Here is a 17397-nt window from a genome sequence, read left to right on the forward strand (position 1 = left end):
TATTCCCTGTTGTGAGACACCTGACAGAAATTTACACAGCCATTCTGATTTTGCAGGCAAAAAAAAAAAAATGCTCACAGGATCTGTCTTTTTCTATTCACATCTAACTTCTAATAAGCTCAAATCATTTTCTGAGTGTTTGGTGGTCTGGGTAAAACACCACTAACACTGAGTTTCTTGCAGATCTTTACAGATACTGAAAGGCTGAAGTGCACAGAGCGGCAGGTGTTGGTATCGGCACAGTTATGAGATGACCCCAGGCACAGCTACAAAGATGGTGCATCATGTGAGGAAAAAAGAACTATAGCAGTTACTTCTGTATTACAGCTGACTGTGGAGCTTCAAATGGTAAGGTGACATTTATTGCTCTGATTATTTACTACTGAAAAAGACTGGTGGAACAGGCTGAAACAAAAGTAGACAGGTAAGACTGAGAGCTGAGCTTCAAGAAGAAAATGGGGATGCACCTTCCTACAGGCAAGCTCCTCTCAGTACTGAGAAGTGCTCGGCGCCTGCTACCTGAAAATTTTACATCCCTGATTATCACTGATAAAGATTTTGGAGCAGACAAACCAGCTGTCAGGGCCTTGGTCCTAGAAACTAGGACTCTATTACCATACCACTGGGCTTGGTCCTAAAACTGGCACTCTCATCAAAACCTTTGGACCATTGTTTAGTGTCCTGTTGCTCTCAGCCTCTCAAGAAAGACACGTTTCTCTGTGATATTAAAGGGAAAAGTTTACCAATATTAATACAGAAAAACGTTACCCTGAAGGAAGGAAAGATTAAAAGACAGCATTCAAAAGATACCAGCTCAAGCACATTCAGACAGTTCAGAGAGCAACACATGCACTAGAACTGCAGTAGACCTTATGTACCTCTTTTCTTCCCCTCCAAACAACCCCAAATTTTATCAGATATCATATAGCATCTAATCTTGACTCTCAACATCAACATGAGAGCAGCACTTTTAAAAAAAAAAAAAATAATAATAATCCTTCCTGGTCATCAGAGCAACACTGTTCTTCCACATTTCAAGTATTTCCCCGCTCTGATTTAAACAATTTATCCTAAAAAGTTCCAAAAAAAAAAAAAAGAAGAAAAAAAAAGCATAGCAGGAGAATTTTAAGATAAAACACCCTATTTGTTCAAAATCAAGATAAATATTTCTCTAGCTTTTCAGGAATGAAAATCTGATCCACCTTTTGGGTACTGCACATCAAATTACCTTGTGTCCCTGTCAAGAAAGCACTTACAGCGAGACAGGAGGACTGCTGAACTGCCAGCTGAGTGGCACCTTGTTCGTACTAGCTGTCAGAACACTATCTTTCACTGCATATCAGCTTTTACTGAAGTGAATAAAATACTTTTTTTAATAATGATTTACTAAAGTCAGGTGCAGGAACACAAGATAATCTTGATCTCTAACAATTACGAAGGAAGTTTCGTGATTTTTCTCATGGTCACATAACATATTTGATATTTTTAGGGTGGCATACATACATGGTCTGGCACGTAGATCAAGAAAGAAGGAATAATCAGTTATGCAAGAGAGGCAGAACATACACAGCCCAGCAGGGGACTTAGGAGTAGGATTGTTATTTCAGAGAAACAATTGACAGAGAGGGCTCATACTCCGGTGCAGTCTTTTTTTCTGATTAAAATGTGAGGGGGGTAGTCAAACCGTGAGAAAGTTGAGAAAGTCTATTCCTATATACAATAACAAATCTGTACACTTGTCGTGTACAGCCTTCAGGAAGAGGTCCCTTCTGAGTACTGGGGTTCCCACCTGAGATGCCAACTAAATACTTTCTGCTTTATGTTCTGGACCTCCACCATGGGTGTATCACTGACAGACTGGTTACATCCTTTCAAAAAATAATCTGTTATCTCAGGTGCGAAGTACATGAGCTCTTTCCCTGACTTCCTGTGATTGTCCCTGAGATGTTTGTGTCTCTGCCAGAGCTCCTTTCCCATGCTGGAGTGGTGAATCAGATCCTGGGAGTGCCTCCTCTCTTTTGCAGTCTTCAAGAGACTCAGACATCAAAATGAACTGCACTGTGTCCCTTTTCCAACGGCCAGGACAGGAACGTAGGAGCAAGGAGAAGCACAGCACAGAATCAAAGCAGGCAGATATGGTACTGGAGAACTTCAGATGCAAAATATCTGACCAAAGCTGAAGTTGTGGAAGGGCAGGTATGAATTTGCACCAGCATTCTAATTGGAAGTGTGACATCCAGACACAATTGCACAGAAAAAGAAGTGAAGCTTAAAGAAATTCAGCAAAAATGTCTAATACACACTGAGAAGACTATGAAGTTTAAGCAGAAGGGATATGCCTCTGTATCCACTTTTTGCAGGGCGATTAATCTCAAATGACAATGCACATGCTTTCAAAACAGATGAATTAAGTGGTCTGGGAGGCTAGAGAACTCAAAACAAAAACTGCAGATGCAAAATCCAAGAGCTCAGATTTCTGGAATTGACTTTCAAGCTGCAGACAATCCTTTACTAAAGTTCCACAAACTATTTCTATTATGGTAAGAAGTAATAATGTGCAAGGTAGCTTGTAGGGATCTGTGCTGTGATTAAGTTATGTTACAGAGCATTGGAAAGAAAAATGTAAATGAATGGAACACAATAAGCATTTTAGACGTTCAAGAGGACAGAGGACAATGAAGGAAGGGAGGCTTTACAGAGAACTAAAATATGATTAGTACTTTTGCTATAATTTCATAACTGCTATAGTTTTTATATTTACCTTCTCCTTTGCTTTAACTCTGAATCTTCACCACAGTTTTGGGTTTTCCTGTAATATTAAGGAAGTTTCAGTGAAAAACTACTGGGTCACTTAACATGAATACACAAAAGTTCCCATCTTTAGTATGGCATAGGATGTGCTTGTTTTAAACTTTTCAGGGCAACTCTACAGTAAGTTTAAAAGGTATGATCCCATTCAAGCTCCCATTACAAAAGCCTGACTTGCAAGGTTGAGCACGGTAAACTGGCCTTTAGAGTTTCCTACTGTTTCCAGCATAGCAAATCCTGCTGTTTTCCTCTTAATTCCAGTCAAGAGAGCATAAACAACACAGCTATTGTTATTAAACAGATGAAAAAGGAAAGTGCATGAATAAAACCAAGATTCAGGAAGACATAATTAGGTTAGAATCTACCCACTATTGTCAGTCTTGACAGTCTCACATATGAGATAAGACTTTTAAAAACATTTTGGTGGAGTGGTAGCCCAAGAGAAAACTTGTTATTGGCATGACCGCCTGTCTACTTATTCGATAAGCCAAATTGAAATCCCAGATGATAAACTCAAGATGGTTCTGCACATCTCTATTACTTTGTTTTTACAGAGCCCAACAAGTCCTCCTAACAACTAAGCTATGAATGAATCAGAAAATCCATCTCAGGAAACACACTGCTGTCAACACTTACAGGGGCTGAGAAAATCAACATAGCTCTGTTGACTTAAAGAGAGCTAAACTGATTTACTTTAACTCAGGCACAAGCTCACTAAGCATACACGATGGGTGAGTTTCTTCACTGTTCTTCTAGACAGCAACTGGCAGATAAAAAGTTTGGAGCAGCTCAGAAACCTGGCAGATATAAAAGCTCCTCATCTATCTAGAAGATTTCCTTAAAGATACAGCTGTGTCTTCAAAGACCCTTGTGCAAACCCTGGCTTTGAAAGTCAAACAGTGAATTGCATCAGAGATGTCAGAAAGAAATGTAGCTCCAGGGTACTGGCTCGTAAGACAGTCCTGGATGACTGTGAATACAGCACCATAGCTATGCTTGTCTATACTCTGCAGCTGACCAGGGTACCTTAGGTAGCTTAGGTGATGAAAGCAGCCTCTCAGCAGGACCAATCACACAGGTAACATGTAGTCTGTCAAAACTATCACTTCATAATGTGAGCTGTCATTGATTCACATTTTGGACAGACTCCAGGACAGAAAGCACAATATCTCCATCCATTTTATTTCACTTTTCTAAGTTACTCTGTTCAGCACACACCCATTAAAACACATTAAGCAACTCATACTTACATTTCTACTTGCATGCTCTCTAATGTAAAGTAATTTGGTATTCCCTCCCATGTCAGAGGGTTGGAAATAGATGATCTTTAAGGTCCCTTCCAACCCAAACAATTCTGTGATTCTGCAATTCTGTGATTCTAATTCACATATGGGACTGTTAAAGCCAGCTTAATGGTTCATTCATTTAATCTTTGTTGCATTTATAGAAAAGAAACATACCTAAAATACTGCTCTGTAACAGAAGCTTATTGTCAGGCAAGCAAGATCCATCAATCCCTTTCTTTACAAAGAGAAAGGGAAAAAGAGCTCCAGAAACTGAAAGGATCATGCAAGTGCAAATTGAGTAATTTCTTGTATTTTCAACATCATTTTCCTGGTATGCAGAACAGCGGGCAAGCAAAAATCTTGATGAAAGATTCCTTTTCAAAAGCAAATCCTGTATTATTGCTCAGTTTTCTTTTGCAGTAATGATGGGCCCCTAGAGTACCCCTTTTCCCAGGACCCAGGAGCCTTTACTGAACATGGAGTGTGCAAGAACACAAGCTTTCTGTGATCTAAACTAACACTGAGCAGCCTCAGGGCTCTTACCTCCTCCGGACTGGCTGCCCAGACTCATTCTCGCTGCCACCTGATGGGTTCCGTCGCCGAGAGTAAGGAAACTTTGGTGATTTATTGCGGTCACTGGGGGAATTGTACAGCCCACTAGAGTTAAAAATGAAAAGCAAACAATTGACTTCTAAACTTCCAGGAGAGTTAAGACAGCTAACCCAGATTCTGTCTACAAAAATAACAAGAAGGCTCATGCTCACATACCTGCATTCAGCTATGTATGTATGTGCAAGAGAGCGTGTGTGCACGCATTTGTGCATGCTATGTAAATACAGATAGTACTGCTTTCCAGGAATAAGTATTTTACACTGAACACTGAAAACAGAGAACAAGGACTACAGATCATTGCGAAGGTAACAGCTCTAAGCTTACAAAATGTAGAACCAAGCATATATATGTTCTTTTAGCATAATAAAATTTTACTGCTTTAGGATGACTTATACAACCCAGAGCTAGGCATTCAAATGCACCTGTATTCTTTTCTGTGGGTGTAAGTCCTAAAACAATTTCCATATCCCAGAATACATCTTCACTACAGAGCTAGCAGTCTGGAGTGTGAATTTTAGCTCCAGCTTTCTGCTGTTCATCCACACAAGCCTCTGCCAATGTTTTGGAGGTGTCTCAAGCTTCATGTTGCCTGAAGTAGCCTGGATGGGACCCAAGGCTGTTATAGTGTTAGAAGTAGGCTGCACTGTGGTTCTCAAATTCCTGTATGGATTATTCTGTTTTGCCTTTCTACAGAAATGTAAGAAACACTTCCAACAGCGTAACAGAGTTTGCGATGGTTTATGCTACTATAAGGTGGTCCATTGATGCAGTAGCAGTTCCAGAACTTTTTGAACAGCTATGCTAAACTCAGCAATACATTTTTACTCATGATTAAGATGATACTTAGCTCTTTTCAGGACAGCTATCCAATAAATATGGTATTCTCAACAAATCCCAGCTAAAGGTATTTCTTCCTGCTTTCCTAAAACCCAAACTGCTGATTACAATGCTGCTCTGCACAGTTAAAAAGTTGACAATTCATCTCAATAAGAATGAATTTCAAAGCGGAAAATTATTACTAGCAGCTGCAAAAATCTTTGTGCAATATGCAATACGTGCAGCCTGCTTACGTGTCTAAAACTGTGTAGTTCTTTACAACAGATGGACTTGTAAAAACTCAGTCCTATCATTCTTTGGCTCTTAGCAGTCAAAGCTCCTTCTATCCTGGGAACAATTTAAACTATGAAGCTATACTGTGACAAGCTGACATCAGTTCTTCTTTAAACATCACAAACAAACATCTATCCTAGCAACAAAATATTTGCACACTGCTTTGTCCTTACTCTGAAAACTCAGTGTTTGCAGTAGGACCAGAGGCCCCAGAAGATGCACCATGTATAGATCTGAATATCACATGAAAGCAGGACTGTACAGGATTACACCAATGTAAAACCTCATTCAGTGGCCTGTTTCCAACTGTGGCCATAAGCAACCACTTACACAAAGCAAGAAGTTTAACACATAAGGCAGATCCGTGGTGCTCTCTCAGTACTGCACTATTCCCAGTTTAGGGTACTGACTGAACTGGATGTTATACCTCTGTCTTCAGCTCTCAGTAGCTTTCTCTTCCATGCACTTGCCCAACTTCTCCCAGGAACCTGTTAACTTTTGCCATTTCTTGCAAAGGAGCACCACAGGTCTCCTACTCACAGGAAGTGATTACTGTCCTCCTTCTCTCGGTGCATTTAAATCACCTTCAGCCAGCTTCACCTAAAGATCCTAAGATCTTACACTGGAAAAATACAATCCCAATCTCTATCCCCTTCCTCTGTACTACTCATGATTTTCTAGATCTCTAGCACAACCCCTGAAATGATCTCTTTTCCAGGCTGAGTAATTCTGGTGTATGCAGTTGCTCCTAGTACAGGTTTCATGTATAGCCATTCATACATTTGATTACCCTTGCTGCCCCTTTGAAAGTCTTCTCTTCCTGAGGTAAGGACATAGAGCTCCACTAACAATTCATGCAGAAAATACGTAATCCACAAATTTCTCTGATGTCAGAATGCTGTTCTCTTGTACTCTTCACTGTGTCTTTCCTAATAATTGCTAATTGTTTTTCTGACTGCTACTGAGTTGTGTTTTCATGAGGCTATCCCTCAAAAATCTGCAGAACCTCATTTTAATTGGAAATCTATGATTATTCTTCACTCCCATTAAGCTTGCTTTACAATTACTAACTCAATGTCATCCACCATTTAGTGGATCATGAAGCAGACTCTAATGGTCTTCCTGCCATTCTTCACAGACAACTTTCAGTCTCACTATCCCAAACAATTCTGTCCCATCACCAAACCATCTCACCCTTCTTCCAGGTCTTCAACAAATGCACTCTAAAACAGAGGTCCATGAACAGATCTCTGTGGAAAGCCACTGATGACACCTGTCCACCGACCACTTCCTCCTACTCATACACTCATACTTTCCTAGTTTTTAACTGATTATATATGTATGTCAGGACCTATCTTCTAAATTGCAATACAGACTTTCTGTGACCCTGCTAATGCATTAATATATTATACCAATATCCCTTACCCTATTACGAGGGCATGACATTTACCATTTCACAAAATCTAAGATACCATGTCTTGCCTTACCTCTGCAGGCCGTTTTCCTCCCATGGTGCGCTTGTTTTACTTCTTTGGGTTTCTGGACTGTTTTCATTTTTCATCTTTTTAAAGCTAAATAAAAGTACAGATATATTTTTAAAAACCCATAGTGTATAGGTCACATCTTCTCTCCTCTCTTAGAAATTCATCTTGGTGGCATACAGCCGGTATAGAGACCCACCCTGACAAACAGCTATTTGCCTGACATGTAAAAGAAGGCAAATAACTTCTATATTAAAGAATCTCTCCTAGAAAGACAGATTGGAAGAAGAAAAAAAATGAAGGACTTGAAAATCAGCTCTACAATCCCATAATTACAGCTGCACTGAGTCAGAAAAAGGTCAATCTCATCTCAAAATAAATTAGAACAGACACTTAGGCAAAAAGTCTAACAACAGGGCAAAGATACAACATGCCCTCCCGGTCTTCCACAACATGCAGATAATTGAACCGTAAGTTTTATCTGCTTTGTATTTTACATAGTTCTTGATGGAACTTTCTTCCATGGATTTACTTAAGCACCTTTTGAATATTTTTGTATTTTTGGCATGAATCATGCCTGGTAGCAGCACACTGCTTTGTGCAACTCCAACTGTTGCACAAGTATTTTATTTTGTCTCAAATCTTCACCCATTTCAAAAAACACATCCTGTGTTCCTCACAGTTCCGTGTTTATGGAAAGACAAAAAAAATACCCTGTGAATGATTGTTCCTTAATCACAAACTCCACCTTGTTATTTTTTCATACATCTAATACCTGGCTCTTTTCTTATCCCCATGAAAGCATCATGGTCCATTTAATCTCTCCCAGTAGACAAATCAACACATATCTCTGATTATCCTTATCATGCTTCTGCATCATTTTTAAGATCAGAGTAACAAAGGCATGGGTGATAACTATTCAAAACATGACCGTCCACAGGTTCAAGGAACAGCATACTCTTCTCATCCCTCCCTCAGTAACTCCTTATGCTGTCTCTTTGCTAGACATTGAGCATAAAGCTGACAACATGAAAGAGCTGGCTTCACTGACTGCTGCAAGGTGAAGCACCAGGAGAGTCAAGGCAGCTTACAAAATAGGTGTCAGTATTTGTAACTAGCTGTGTGCTCTCTCTCTGTTTCTTCCTTGCTTTCTCATGGTCAGGTTTTACAACTTCCAGCCCCTTAATGGTCCCAGACAGGACGGCTCACTGCCACTCCAAGTGTTGGAAGGTGGCTTACAGACGTGGCATGTTTTTATATGCACCTTCTCCCCAGTGAGCAGTTGTGCTTTTCCTGCAGCATTGTCTCTAGAGTTCACTTTCAGCCTGAACAAGCAGTTCACCTGATATAAAACTAAGCCATATTGGTTTCCACTAAGCTCTTCAAGTAGTATTACTGACAGCAACCCACTACAAGCATTAATACCACAGATCTTTCCAAAGTGCAACTTGAGCAGCAAAAAAGGCTTTACAGAGGGGCACATAAGCCAGAGTTCTTTGCCCAGAGCAGGTGGTGACAGACACTGCTCTATGAAGGAATCGTGGCTACTTAACTCACTAATCCACTTTTAACCTCAGACTTTGGTTACTACAGGTCACTGAGTTAAGCATTTAATTCTCATGTAGTGAACCAAATGCAAAGCTACAGTAAGTCAGCAGGAAAAGAAAATAAATTACATTTTAACAGGTAAAATGTTTTCTTAATACTGCACCCATTAATCAGTGATTCTTATTTGCACAGTCTACTCCCAGGCTAAAAACCACATGCTTATTACAGAGTAAGCAAGTAACTCAGGCAAACATGTTTCTGTCCTGTACTGCAAACAGCAATTGTTTTTGTACATCATAAACTACAGAACAATTCTCAGACTGAAGTTCATTTTAAAGAAATTTGAATTGTGCTTTCAAATCTTATAAAAGAGAAGGAGAAATAATCGTGGTAGTTGAATTCACTGCATTAGTTTCCTACGTCATTACTCATTCAGAGCAGACTTTAGAGTCAGAACTAGACCATGGCAGCTCTTCAGATACTAGTATTATCATCAGGAACACAGCTGCAAAAGCAACTAAGTTCACTCAAAGTTTTAAAAAATTTTAGGATCTGATTTTCATGGGAGACTGTCATATTTTTTTTTTATGGTTTACCTTGAATTTACACCATTTACACAGAATTGACCAACTGCGTATCTCAGCAGTGAATGAGATGTTAAACTGTGAAAACTCATCTCTTAAGAGCTACTGGATAGTGCTTTGTAAGCACGACTGAGAAGTAATGCAAGAATCACACAGGATGAAGAAAACAACCAAACTGTAAATGCTTCATACAGGATATGTGCTGCCTGACAGGCAAACTAAGCTTGGTGGCCCTGAAAGGTGTTTTGCATGTGCAGACACAGACATGGAGAAAAATAAATCAATTTCTAAATAGAAAGCATGCAAGAAAAATAACTTCCAATTTTTGTTGTTGTGGTTGTTTAGACATGACTAACACTGTTTAAAAACATGAGTCAGTGAGAAACTGCCCAAGAATTGCTTTTACAGTGCCAAGTTAAGAAACTAAACCCAGACCCTTTGAAGCTGCAATGGTCAGAGTCCCTGCTCTGCAACTTGCCTATCCCTTTTGTTTTAACAATTCACTGAGGGAAAAAGAAAAAAGAAAAAAAAAAAATATATATATATATAGCATTGGGAACACAAACCATAGTTAAGAGCCCCTGATTCTCAATACTTGCTCTCATCCCACAATGCAAAGATGACCTTCTTCCTTTGTACTTTTCTCTCTACTAACACATCCTGCTTCAGCTGGATGGAGTTAAGTAGTATTATTTCATAGGGACAAGAACATTGGATTCAGATTCCCTCAAACTGAGGGAGCAATTAAACTCAGCTCTTCTCTTCTGGGGCAACAGTTTAGATTATTAGGCAACAAGAAACACCATCCACCACGTATTTGCAGTAAATCTTTTGACCCTCCTTCTGACCAGCCAGTGGAGATACTTAGCATGTAAAGACCTCAGCTTCAGCAGTGTAATACAGTTTCTCAGCTCAAAAAAAAAAAAAAAAAAAAAAAAAAAAAAAAAAAAAAGCTGTCAGGGATACTGGGCATGCAGAGACAGACATCTAGGCAACTAAGCAAAAAATGTTAGGTGCTGAGTTTTTGACTCACTGTTTTGTCAAATCACCCTTTTTTGATTTGTCCATCCAAATTCCCCCTAAAAGAAAGGGTGGGAACATAAATCCCTTCCTGAATCTGAGCCTCACCTCCTTCTCTCAAATATGCCTAATAACTAGAGATGTGTGCTTCAGCACTGGTAATTAAACACAGCAGACCATACAAGTCCAGAGGAGCCCCAGCAAGTTCGTTACTGCTGAGGACCAAGCACAAACATCTACTAGTTTTGTACTCCTGGATTTACCAGTGCAATGAATGATAGACAGCAGGGTGAAGAGCGCTGCTGGAAGAGGCCATTCCCAGCTCTTCCCTGCCCACACATCCCAAGCAGAGCTTCCTCTGTACCCAAGATGAGGGAGTAGGGAAGAGACATGAAGGACTTCATGCCTATCCTGACCAGTGCCCCTTATGCCACAATCTCTTTTTTCAGGTTTAAAATGGAGACTGTCTTCCCATTAACATGCCCTGATTTCTGGGTTTCCAATTGCCACGTCACCTGGAACCTCAGCTCCAGTGCAGCAGAAGATTGGGGCTTGCTGAAATGAATTACCTCTGTTAGCTTTGTCAGCAGAAGATCAGAGAGTCCTAAATCTTAAGGGCAAGAAAAGCTGCAATTAATGATTACTAAATGTGTTGCTCTGTCCAATTCAATAAACAGACTCTCTTAAAAGCTGGAAGGGAACTGCTGGTCTACCTACCTTTTCACTGGGGAAGGTGCAATGATTTTTGTAGTTCCTTCATTATCCCCATTTGTTGCAATCTGGTTCATGCTGCTGGATCCTGAAAAAAGAAAATACTGGATAGTCCCTTAGCCGATCTTTTGGCACATCTACTCACCCTACCCACCTGAACCCAGTGCAGTAGGTGAGATAAAATAATACACAAGACATATGGTGCATGCTTTACTTGCTAAGGGTGTATAAGGATCACACTTTTGTGTCTTATCATTGTTTCTGGTTTCAGCACATCACAAGAAAGTTCAACATGGGGGACATTCATTACTCATCCATGTGAGAGGGGAATTAGCTGTTGTTGTTCCCACAGGGATACTATGCTACTGCAACCAGGAGGGAATTTCCTGCCCTTTCACTAATGAGAAGAAAGGTATGAGGAGAATATAAGCTAACTTGGTATGGTCTGCACTATGAAAAATCTTGGCAATCTCCTGTGTGGTTACTGTGGCCTCTAAAACAATTGTTAGATTAGATGGTAAAGCAAGATGAATATGTACATTGCAAGGAACCCTTTCAAATCAATGTAGCAGCACTGTGCACACAATACTAATAAATCCTAAACCATGCCCAGGAAAATAAAAACTGTAAACCAAGGCTTTGAAAACTAATAGTGTAAGTATATATAAAGAGAATAAAGAATAACATTTGGACAAGAAACATCTAAGGCTCCCTTTCTGAGAGTAAGAAAAATTTGGCCAGTTTTGTGCCCGATACTGAACATTCTTTGCTCCTGCTCTTTCCACAGTGTTGGCACAGAAACCTCCACCAGAGCCTTGAAGAAGTAGGATGGACATGCACTTCCCCTCCATGCAAGAGGCTTAAAAGTAAAAGACTGGTGAATTTGTAATTTAGGAGCACTCGATTAGGAATCTGGATATTTCATTCTGAGTTAAAGACAAAGTGACATGACACAGTTATGATGTACGGATGTATACACCTTAGAACTGTTCTGTTTAGCTTGGTATAATCACAAAACTCTGGTAGCGAATTAACAACAAACAAAAGATGTATTAATCATCAAGAAGAGTTTGTTTCTGTTAGCACTATAATTTTAGTTTCCATGCTTTGCCATCAATACTGATCTGTAATTTTTCTTCAGTTCAGATGTTTCCTTTCCATCTGACTGGCAATTTTAGTAACTTCTTACAAAACTGCTACCATCTCCAAAAGCAGATGCTAAGCAAAACAATAAAGCAACTCCACTAATGACGTGCATCAGCTCTGGATTGGGCACTGAGGATGTTCACTGAAGATAACAAAACAGATTGACTGAAATCTGTAAAACTGGTAACAAGGAAATTCTATACCTTTTCTTGCACAAGCAACAGCACCATTGTGTTCTTAATACAGTGGTACAAACTCAGAGCCTTTTTGTTGTTTTTTTGTTTTGTTTTGTTTTGCTAAAACTAAAACATAATGTCTCAAATTAAGCTGTGGCTCAATTTTACTTTATCAGCTTTCTCCACAGTCTCAGGGAAAGAATTTTTCCATGACACGTCACAACTTCCCATACCTCTCTTTTAACATACAAAGTCTCTGCACTCCCCTCTACTTCAACACAGACACTTGAGGTATCCTAAGGCATCTTGTCAGGCCATCAATTGAATCTTCAGAAGGGTGTGGGCCTCCTACATATTAAATCTGTCAGTCTTCTGCAGATTTCTCATATACTGCAGAGGGCCACGAGAAGCATTAGTCACCTTTGCTCAAGGAACTCAGCCAAGCCCTTATTTGTCTGACCTTTACAGCTTTTAATGATTTAGTTTACTCCTTCCCCTACTTAGCTTTTCAGAATAATGCCTGGCAGGGAATGGGAGCAGCCTGGGTCCTGTCTTGTGCATCATTTGCTTATCTGAGGCACTTTTCATTCTTTATGACAATATAAGGACTAGGAAGAAATGCAATATTCTAAGAAGGAAATATAGAATGGGAACAAATTCACACACAGAACAGAAAGTAAAGTTTTGGGAGCCTGAATGAATCCTCTGTTTTATTCACAACGAGACAGACAGCTCTGCAGACTGTCTGAAGCACTATAAATCTGCCCATACAATTGTTTTATGTTTTCAAGAATGATGCAATAGCTACGCTTTTGTTGTGACCTGCTTGGTAAAATGACAGAATTACTGAATGAAAAATTATTGGGTTAAGAAACCCAAAACTTCCATGAATGAATGTGGTGGATGACAAAACGGTCAGAAGAAAAAAAAAAAAAAAAGAAAAAAAAAAAAAGACTCCTACAAAAATTCTTCCAGAGACCTAAAAATGCCTAGGGTCAAAAAATCACATTAAAAGAAAGATGACAGCTCATAGTAACACTAGCAGACGTTTCCCACCTTTAAGGAAGATACTGGTAGTGATAAGAAAATGGAGTAGGTTGAAGTGTTAAACAACAAGGATATCTAAGGGTTTCTGACTTTTTTTTTCCATGAAGGTACATATAGCTTGCCTTTCCTAGGCCATCAAAATCATGAAAAATATATGAATAATAAAAAAAGCACAACACTATGACATCTTCACTAATGGAAGTACTAACATCAGCAAAGCTACTGCTTTTCCAAACAAAGGAAATGATTTCAGCAATTCAGACGCTGCTGCATAAGTGAGGTAGCTTCCTATTAAGCCCCTCAGAGTGCTCATTACTTGATGGAACAACTAGAGCTCATGCTCCAAAACACATCAAAGCAATAAAACAACTTCCAGAAAAAGAGCCAGGGGCCAGTTGCTCCAGACCTGATGCTTTGCTGTGTTTGACAGTATAGCCCAGCCACCTCTGGGTGTCAGAAGATGGGGATTATGTGATGCAGTCAGTCCACCCTACTGCAGAAAGTCTGATGCCTTCGCAGCTCCCTGGGCTCCCTGCATGAAAACCAGTGCTGCAGAGCCTGTGAGGAGCACATCAACTTTCAGAGCAGCCAGCACTTGTAAACCTTTACAAAAGCACCAGCTCCTTCTCACTGCTGAGTTTCCTGGTTACCACTGTCCTTATTTAACAAGTACCTAGCTGAGGGAAGAACAGAGAAACCACAACATACCAGCAACTATCACAGAAGCAGAATCCAGACAGAAATACAAAATAACTCTCTTCCACTGAGAGAAGCCCTCATTGAACCACATTGGACTGACTCCACTGTTGCCTTTCAGGACAATAGGAGCTTTTGTTTCCTTGTTCTAAAAATCAAACTTTTTTTGGCTGCACGATTCTTTTGTACAAATAGCTAGCTTGATTGGGAGGAAAGCCTTCTGTCCACACTTAGAAAAATAACTGTCTTGAAGTATATTCCACCTCATGTGTCTTCTGCTACCTTTACAGTACTGTTCTCCCAACAGATATCTCTGTATCATACAGCATGGCTATTCTAAAAGAACAAACTCCAGAAAAATTGACCAAACACTAACCCCATCACAGTATCTTATCTATATCACTGTTTCTTGCTTGCCAACATAATAGACCTCTCAAAATACTTTAGACAACCAAAAATCTTCAACTTGTACCAGGTTTTTTGGCTTGATTGCCTTTTGTGAGTTAAGTTACTGTCAGTGTTCACTGAACTGAGTTTTTCCATAATCATGAATGCATGCTTTGATTAAATTTACAGCAAGGTTAACGTTGATTTGTGCATTCAAATTTAAATAGACAACTAGCTTTTAAAAACTCAGAAGCCCAAAATCTTAGGAGCCTCATGAACTAATTAAGTCATGCCCGTTTCTTATCAACTACAGCAATTTCATTGACATTATCTGAAAGTAGTGTTTGTATTTAGATCTATTAATGAGGGCAGAAGATAGAGTGATCAAAAGGAAAACATGAAGTAAGAGTTCATACTTTGCATGGCATGTTACTAAGAGCTTGTAAAAATGAATGGGCTTCAAATGTCCACACTCACTTAGCTTGTCCTGTGATAATGTGTTTTTTTTTTTTTTTTACCAAAGTAATTTCCATACCTGTCATCTCATTTCTGCTGAAATTGCCATATCGTGAAATAGAGCAGTGGTCACATCCATCTTTTTGGAAAATTTGTTATTTCAAATAACCTTTAAAGTTTAATGCTCAAAGTAAATAAATAACTAAATAGATCCAGTTAACCCAATATTCAGTTTGTAAAAGTTAGCTTTCAAAACCAGTATCACAGTTTTCTGGGAAAAGACTGGTGATTTTGAATGCTCCAATCCAACAGCTCGATCTACCATGACTGAGGTGCATGCAAAGAAGGATAATGACAGCTGTCTGTGATATTAGGTAGGTCAGTCAATGCAGGGATTGTGAATGCCTGGGAGCTATAGTTTAGAGACCATAAGAATACATGCAATATTGTAATTTTAATACTTGCTCCTGATTCTCCACCTGGCTTATAAAACAGAATGCCAGGGTTTATTTTACAGTGGTTATACAACTACACAGCGTGCAAGGCATTGGCAAATCAAGTCCTCAGCTAGCAAAAAACAAGAAGCCCTAAGCAATGTGTTTTCCAGGACTGAATAAACTCAGACCCATGGCAACAGGTCTGGCCACATCAATGTTTGTCCAGAGAGAACGTTCCTGAGGAACTTCTTAAGTGCAGTGTTCAGCTGAAAGAATAATGAATGCTTTCATCGAGCAGCCCGTACCCATTATTGCGAAAGCTGAATATTATCAGTCCTGCCATAAGAGGGTAAGGCAGAACAATAAGTGATCCTGTTCCACTGTTTGAGTTTATGATTTGCAACCAGAACAAAATGTGACTGTAACTCTCTCTCAGCTGAAACTGGGAGAATAAACGAACTAAACAAGCTATGCATGCCTCGAGTTCAAGGCTTCCCAAAACAACTTTCTCCACCTGAGCACCCACTTGAAAACCAACCTAAGCATACACAAAGGAAAAAAATGCACTAATATAAAAACACTGCTTGCACAGTCCGTGAAGTTTCCTGGACTGGTCTTTCCACTAATTCTAGCACAGCTGAAATATGGTATGAGTTAAGCAAGTGATAAAATGCAGTTTACTGAAATTTAAGCAACTGTAATCTGGATTCTAGGAAAATAATCTGCCATGCCAAAGCCAAACTGTCTATTCATCCTTTCCTATCAAGGGAACCACTCAATGGCTGTGGCTATTATACAAGAAAGCTAGTTTCTCTCTTCACAGTATTATGTCCTTTAATTGCTCCCCTAAAACATTCTAACTGTAAACAAATATATAAGTATATATTTTTTCTATCATTGTCTTGGTACCTATTCCAACTTTTAACCCACAGTTCAAGAGTCTGCAGCCCTTATGACTTTAGCACATTTTAATGGACCTACAAGACAGGAAAACATTATTAGTTACTCATTACTGCAAGCTATAGCTAACCTCTACGTGCAAGTGACAAAAAAAAAAAAAAAAACACACTTACTAGGCAACTGGTAATAACACCAATAACACCAGAACATGTATACAAAATAAAGGAACAACAACAACAACAAAAAAGAGATATTGGAGGTTAGAGACTTTAGTACTTCACACAGATCTCTACAGCCAGCAGCAGCAATGCAGATGGCACGTGCTACAGACATGAATTTGTGTCTAGTGGTTGATCTAATTGTCCAAAAACAGATGATGCTGGGTCTATGACAGAACTAATTGAGCTGGCTGCAGAAAGAGAAGCATTTGTTTCATGTGCTTAACTTTGCAATCATAAGAAAAGGAAGAAAAGTAAAGAAGGTGAGGAAAGATGCTGGACTTGGAGATTCCTGGAGAAGGCAAGAAGGAAGCTACAAATAATAACTATTTGTAAGCTGTTATTGGGCTTGGGGTTTGTGAGAGGGGAGAATAAATGGAACTCTGATGTTCGTTACAAAAAGATAAATTATAAGCTATGTTCAGCTGGATGGTAATTTATGTGGCACTTCCAGAAAACACCTTAAGAAATATAGAAATATCCAGCAGATGTAAACTAAAACCATCTTGTTTAAAATGTTGAACAAGGCGTATTTAATCTTATTACACCATACTAGAAACATAAAATTAAGAAAAAAGGACAAGCCATCAATGAGATCTACTGACATGATCCCATTATACAAAAGGAAAGATTTATTATTTTTTTTTTAAGATATAACATATTATTCTCTAAAACTTTGCCCAACTGAAGTGTTTTAACTCAAGACTGTTTACTTCAGCAGCCACATTTTCTTGATAAAAAATATTTTGTAAAAGTAAAATACATATTGGGTTA

General features: G+C 39.1%; 1 protein-coding gene across 3 annotated transcripts in view; it reads right to left on the reverse strand.

The window, feature by feature from the left end:
• EPB41L4A (erythrocyte membrane protein band 4.1 like 4A) overlaps nucleotides 1-17397 on the reverse strand; it is a 136100-nt gene that overhangs the window by 21481 nt on the left and 97222 nt on the right. For 2 of the 3 annotated variants that reach the window (XM_038170744.2, XM_038170745.2), the window contains 4 exons: nucleotides 11167-11248; nucleotides 7304-7387; nucleotides 4638-4751; nucleotides 2762-2809 (listed from right to left, as the gene is read on the reverse strand). In XM_038170744.2, the coding sequence (XP_038026672.1) occupies nucleotides 2762-2809; nucleotides 4638-4751; nucleotides 7304-7387; nucleotides 11167-11248 (328 nt within the window). The remainder of the gene's footprint in view (nucleotides 1-2761; nucleotides 2810-4637; nucleotides 4752-7303; nucleotides 7388-11166; nucleotides 11249-17397) is intronic. The other variant, XM_072030686.1, reaches the window with a different exon arrangement.

This window comes from Anas platyrhynchos, chromosome Z (assembly GCF_047663525.1).
Source record: "Anas platyrhynchos isolate ZD024472 breed Pekin duck chromosome Z, IASCAAS_PekinDuck_T2T, whole genome shotgun sequence".
In the NCBI taxonomy this organism is placed as follows: domain Eukaryota; kingdom Metazoa; phylum Chordata; class Aves; order Anseriformes; family Anatidae; genus Anas; species Anas platyrhynchos.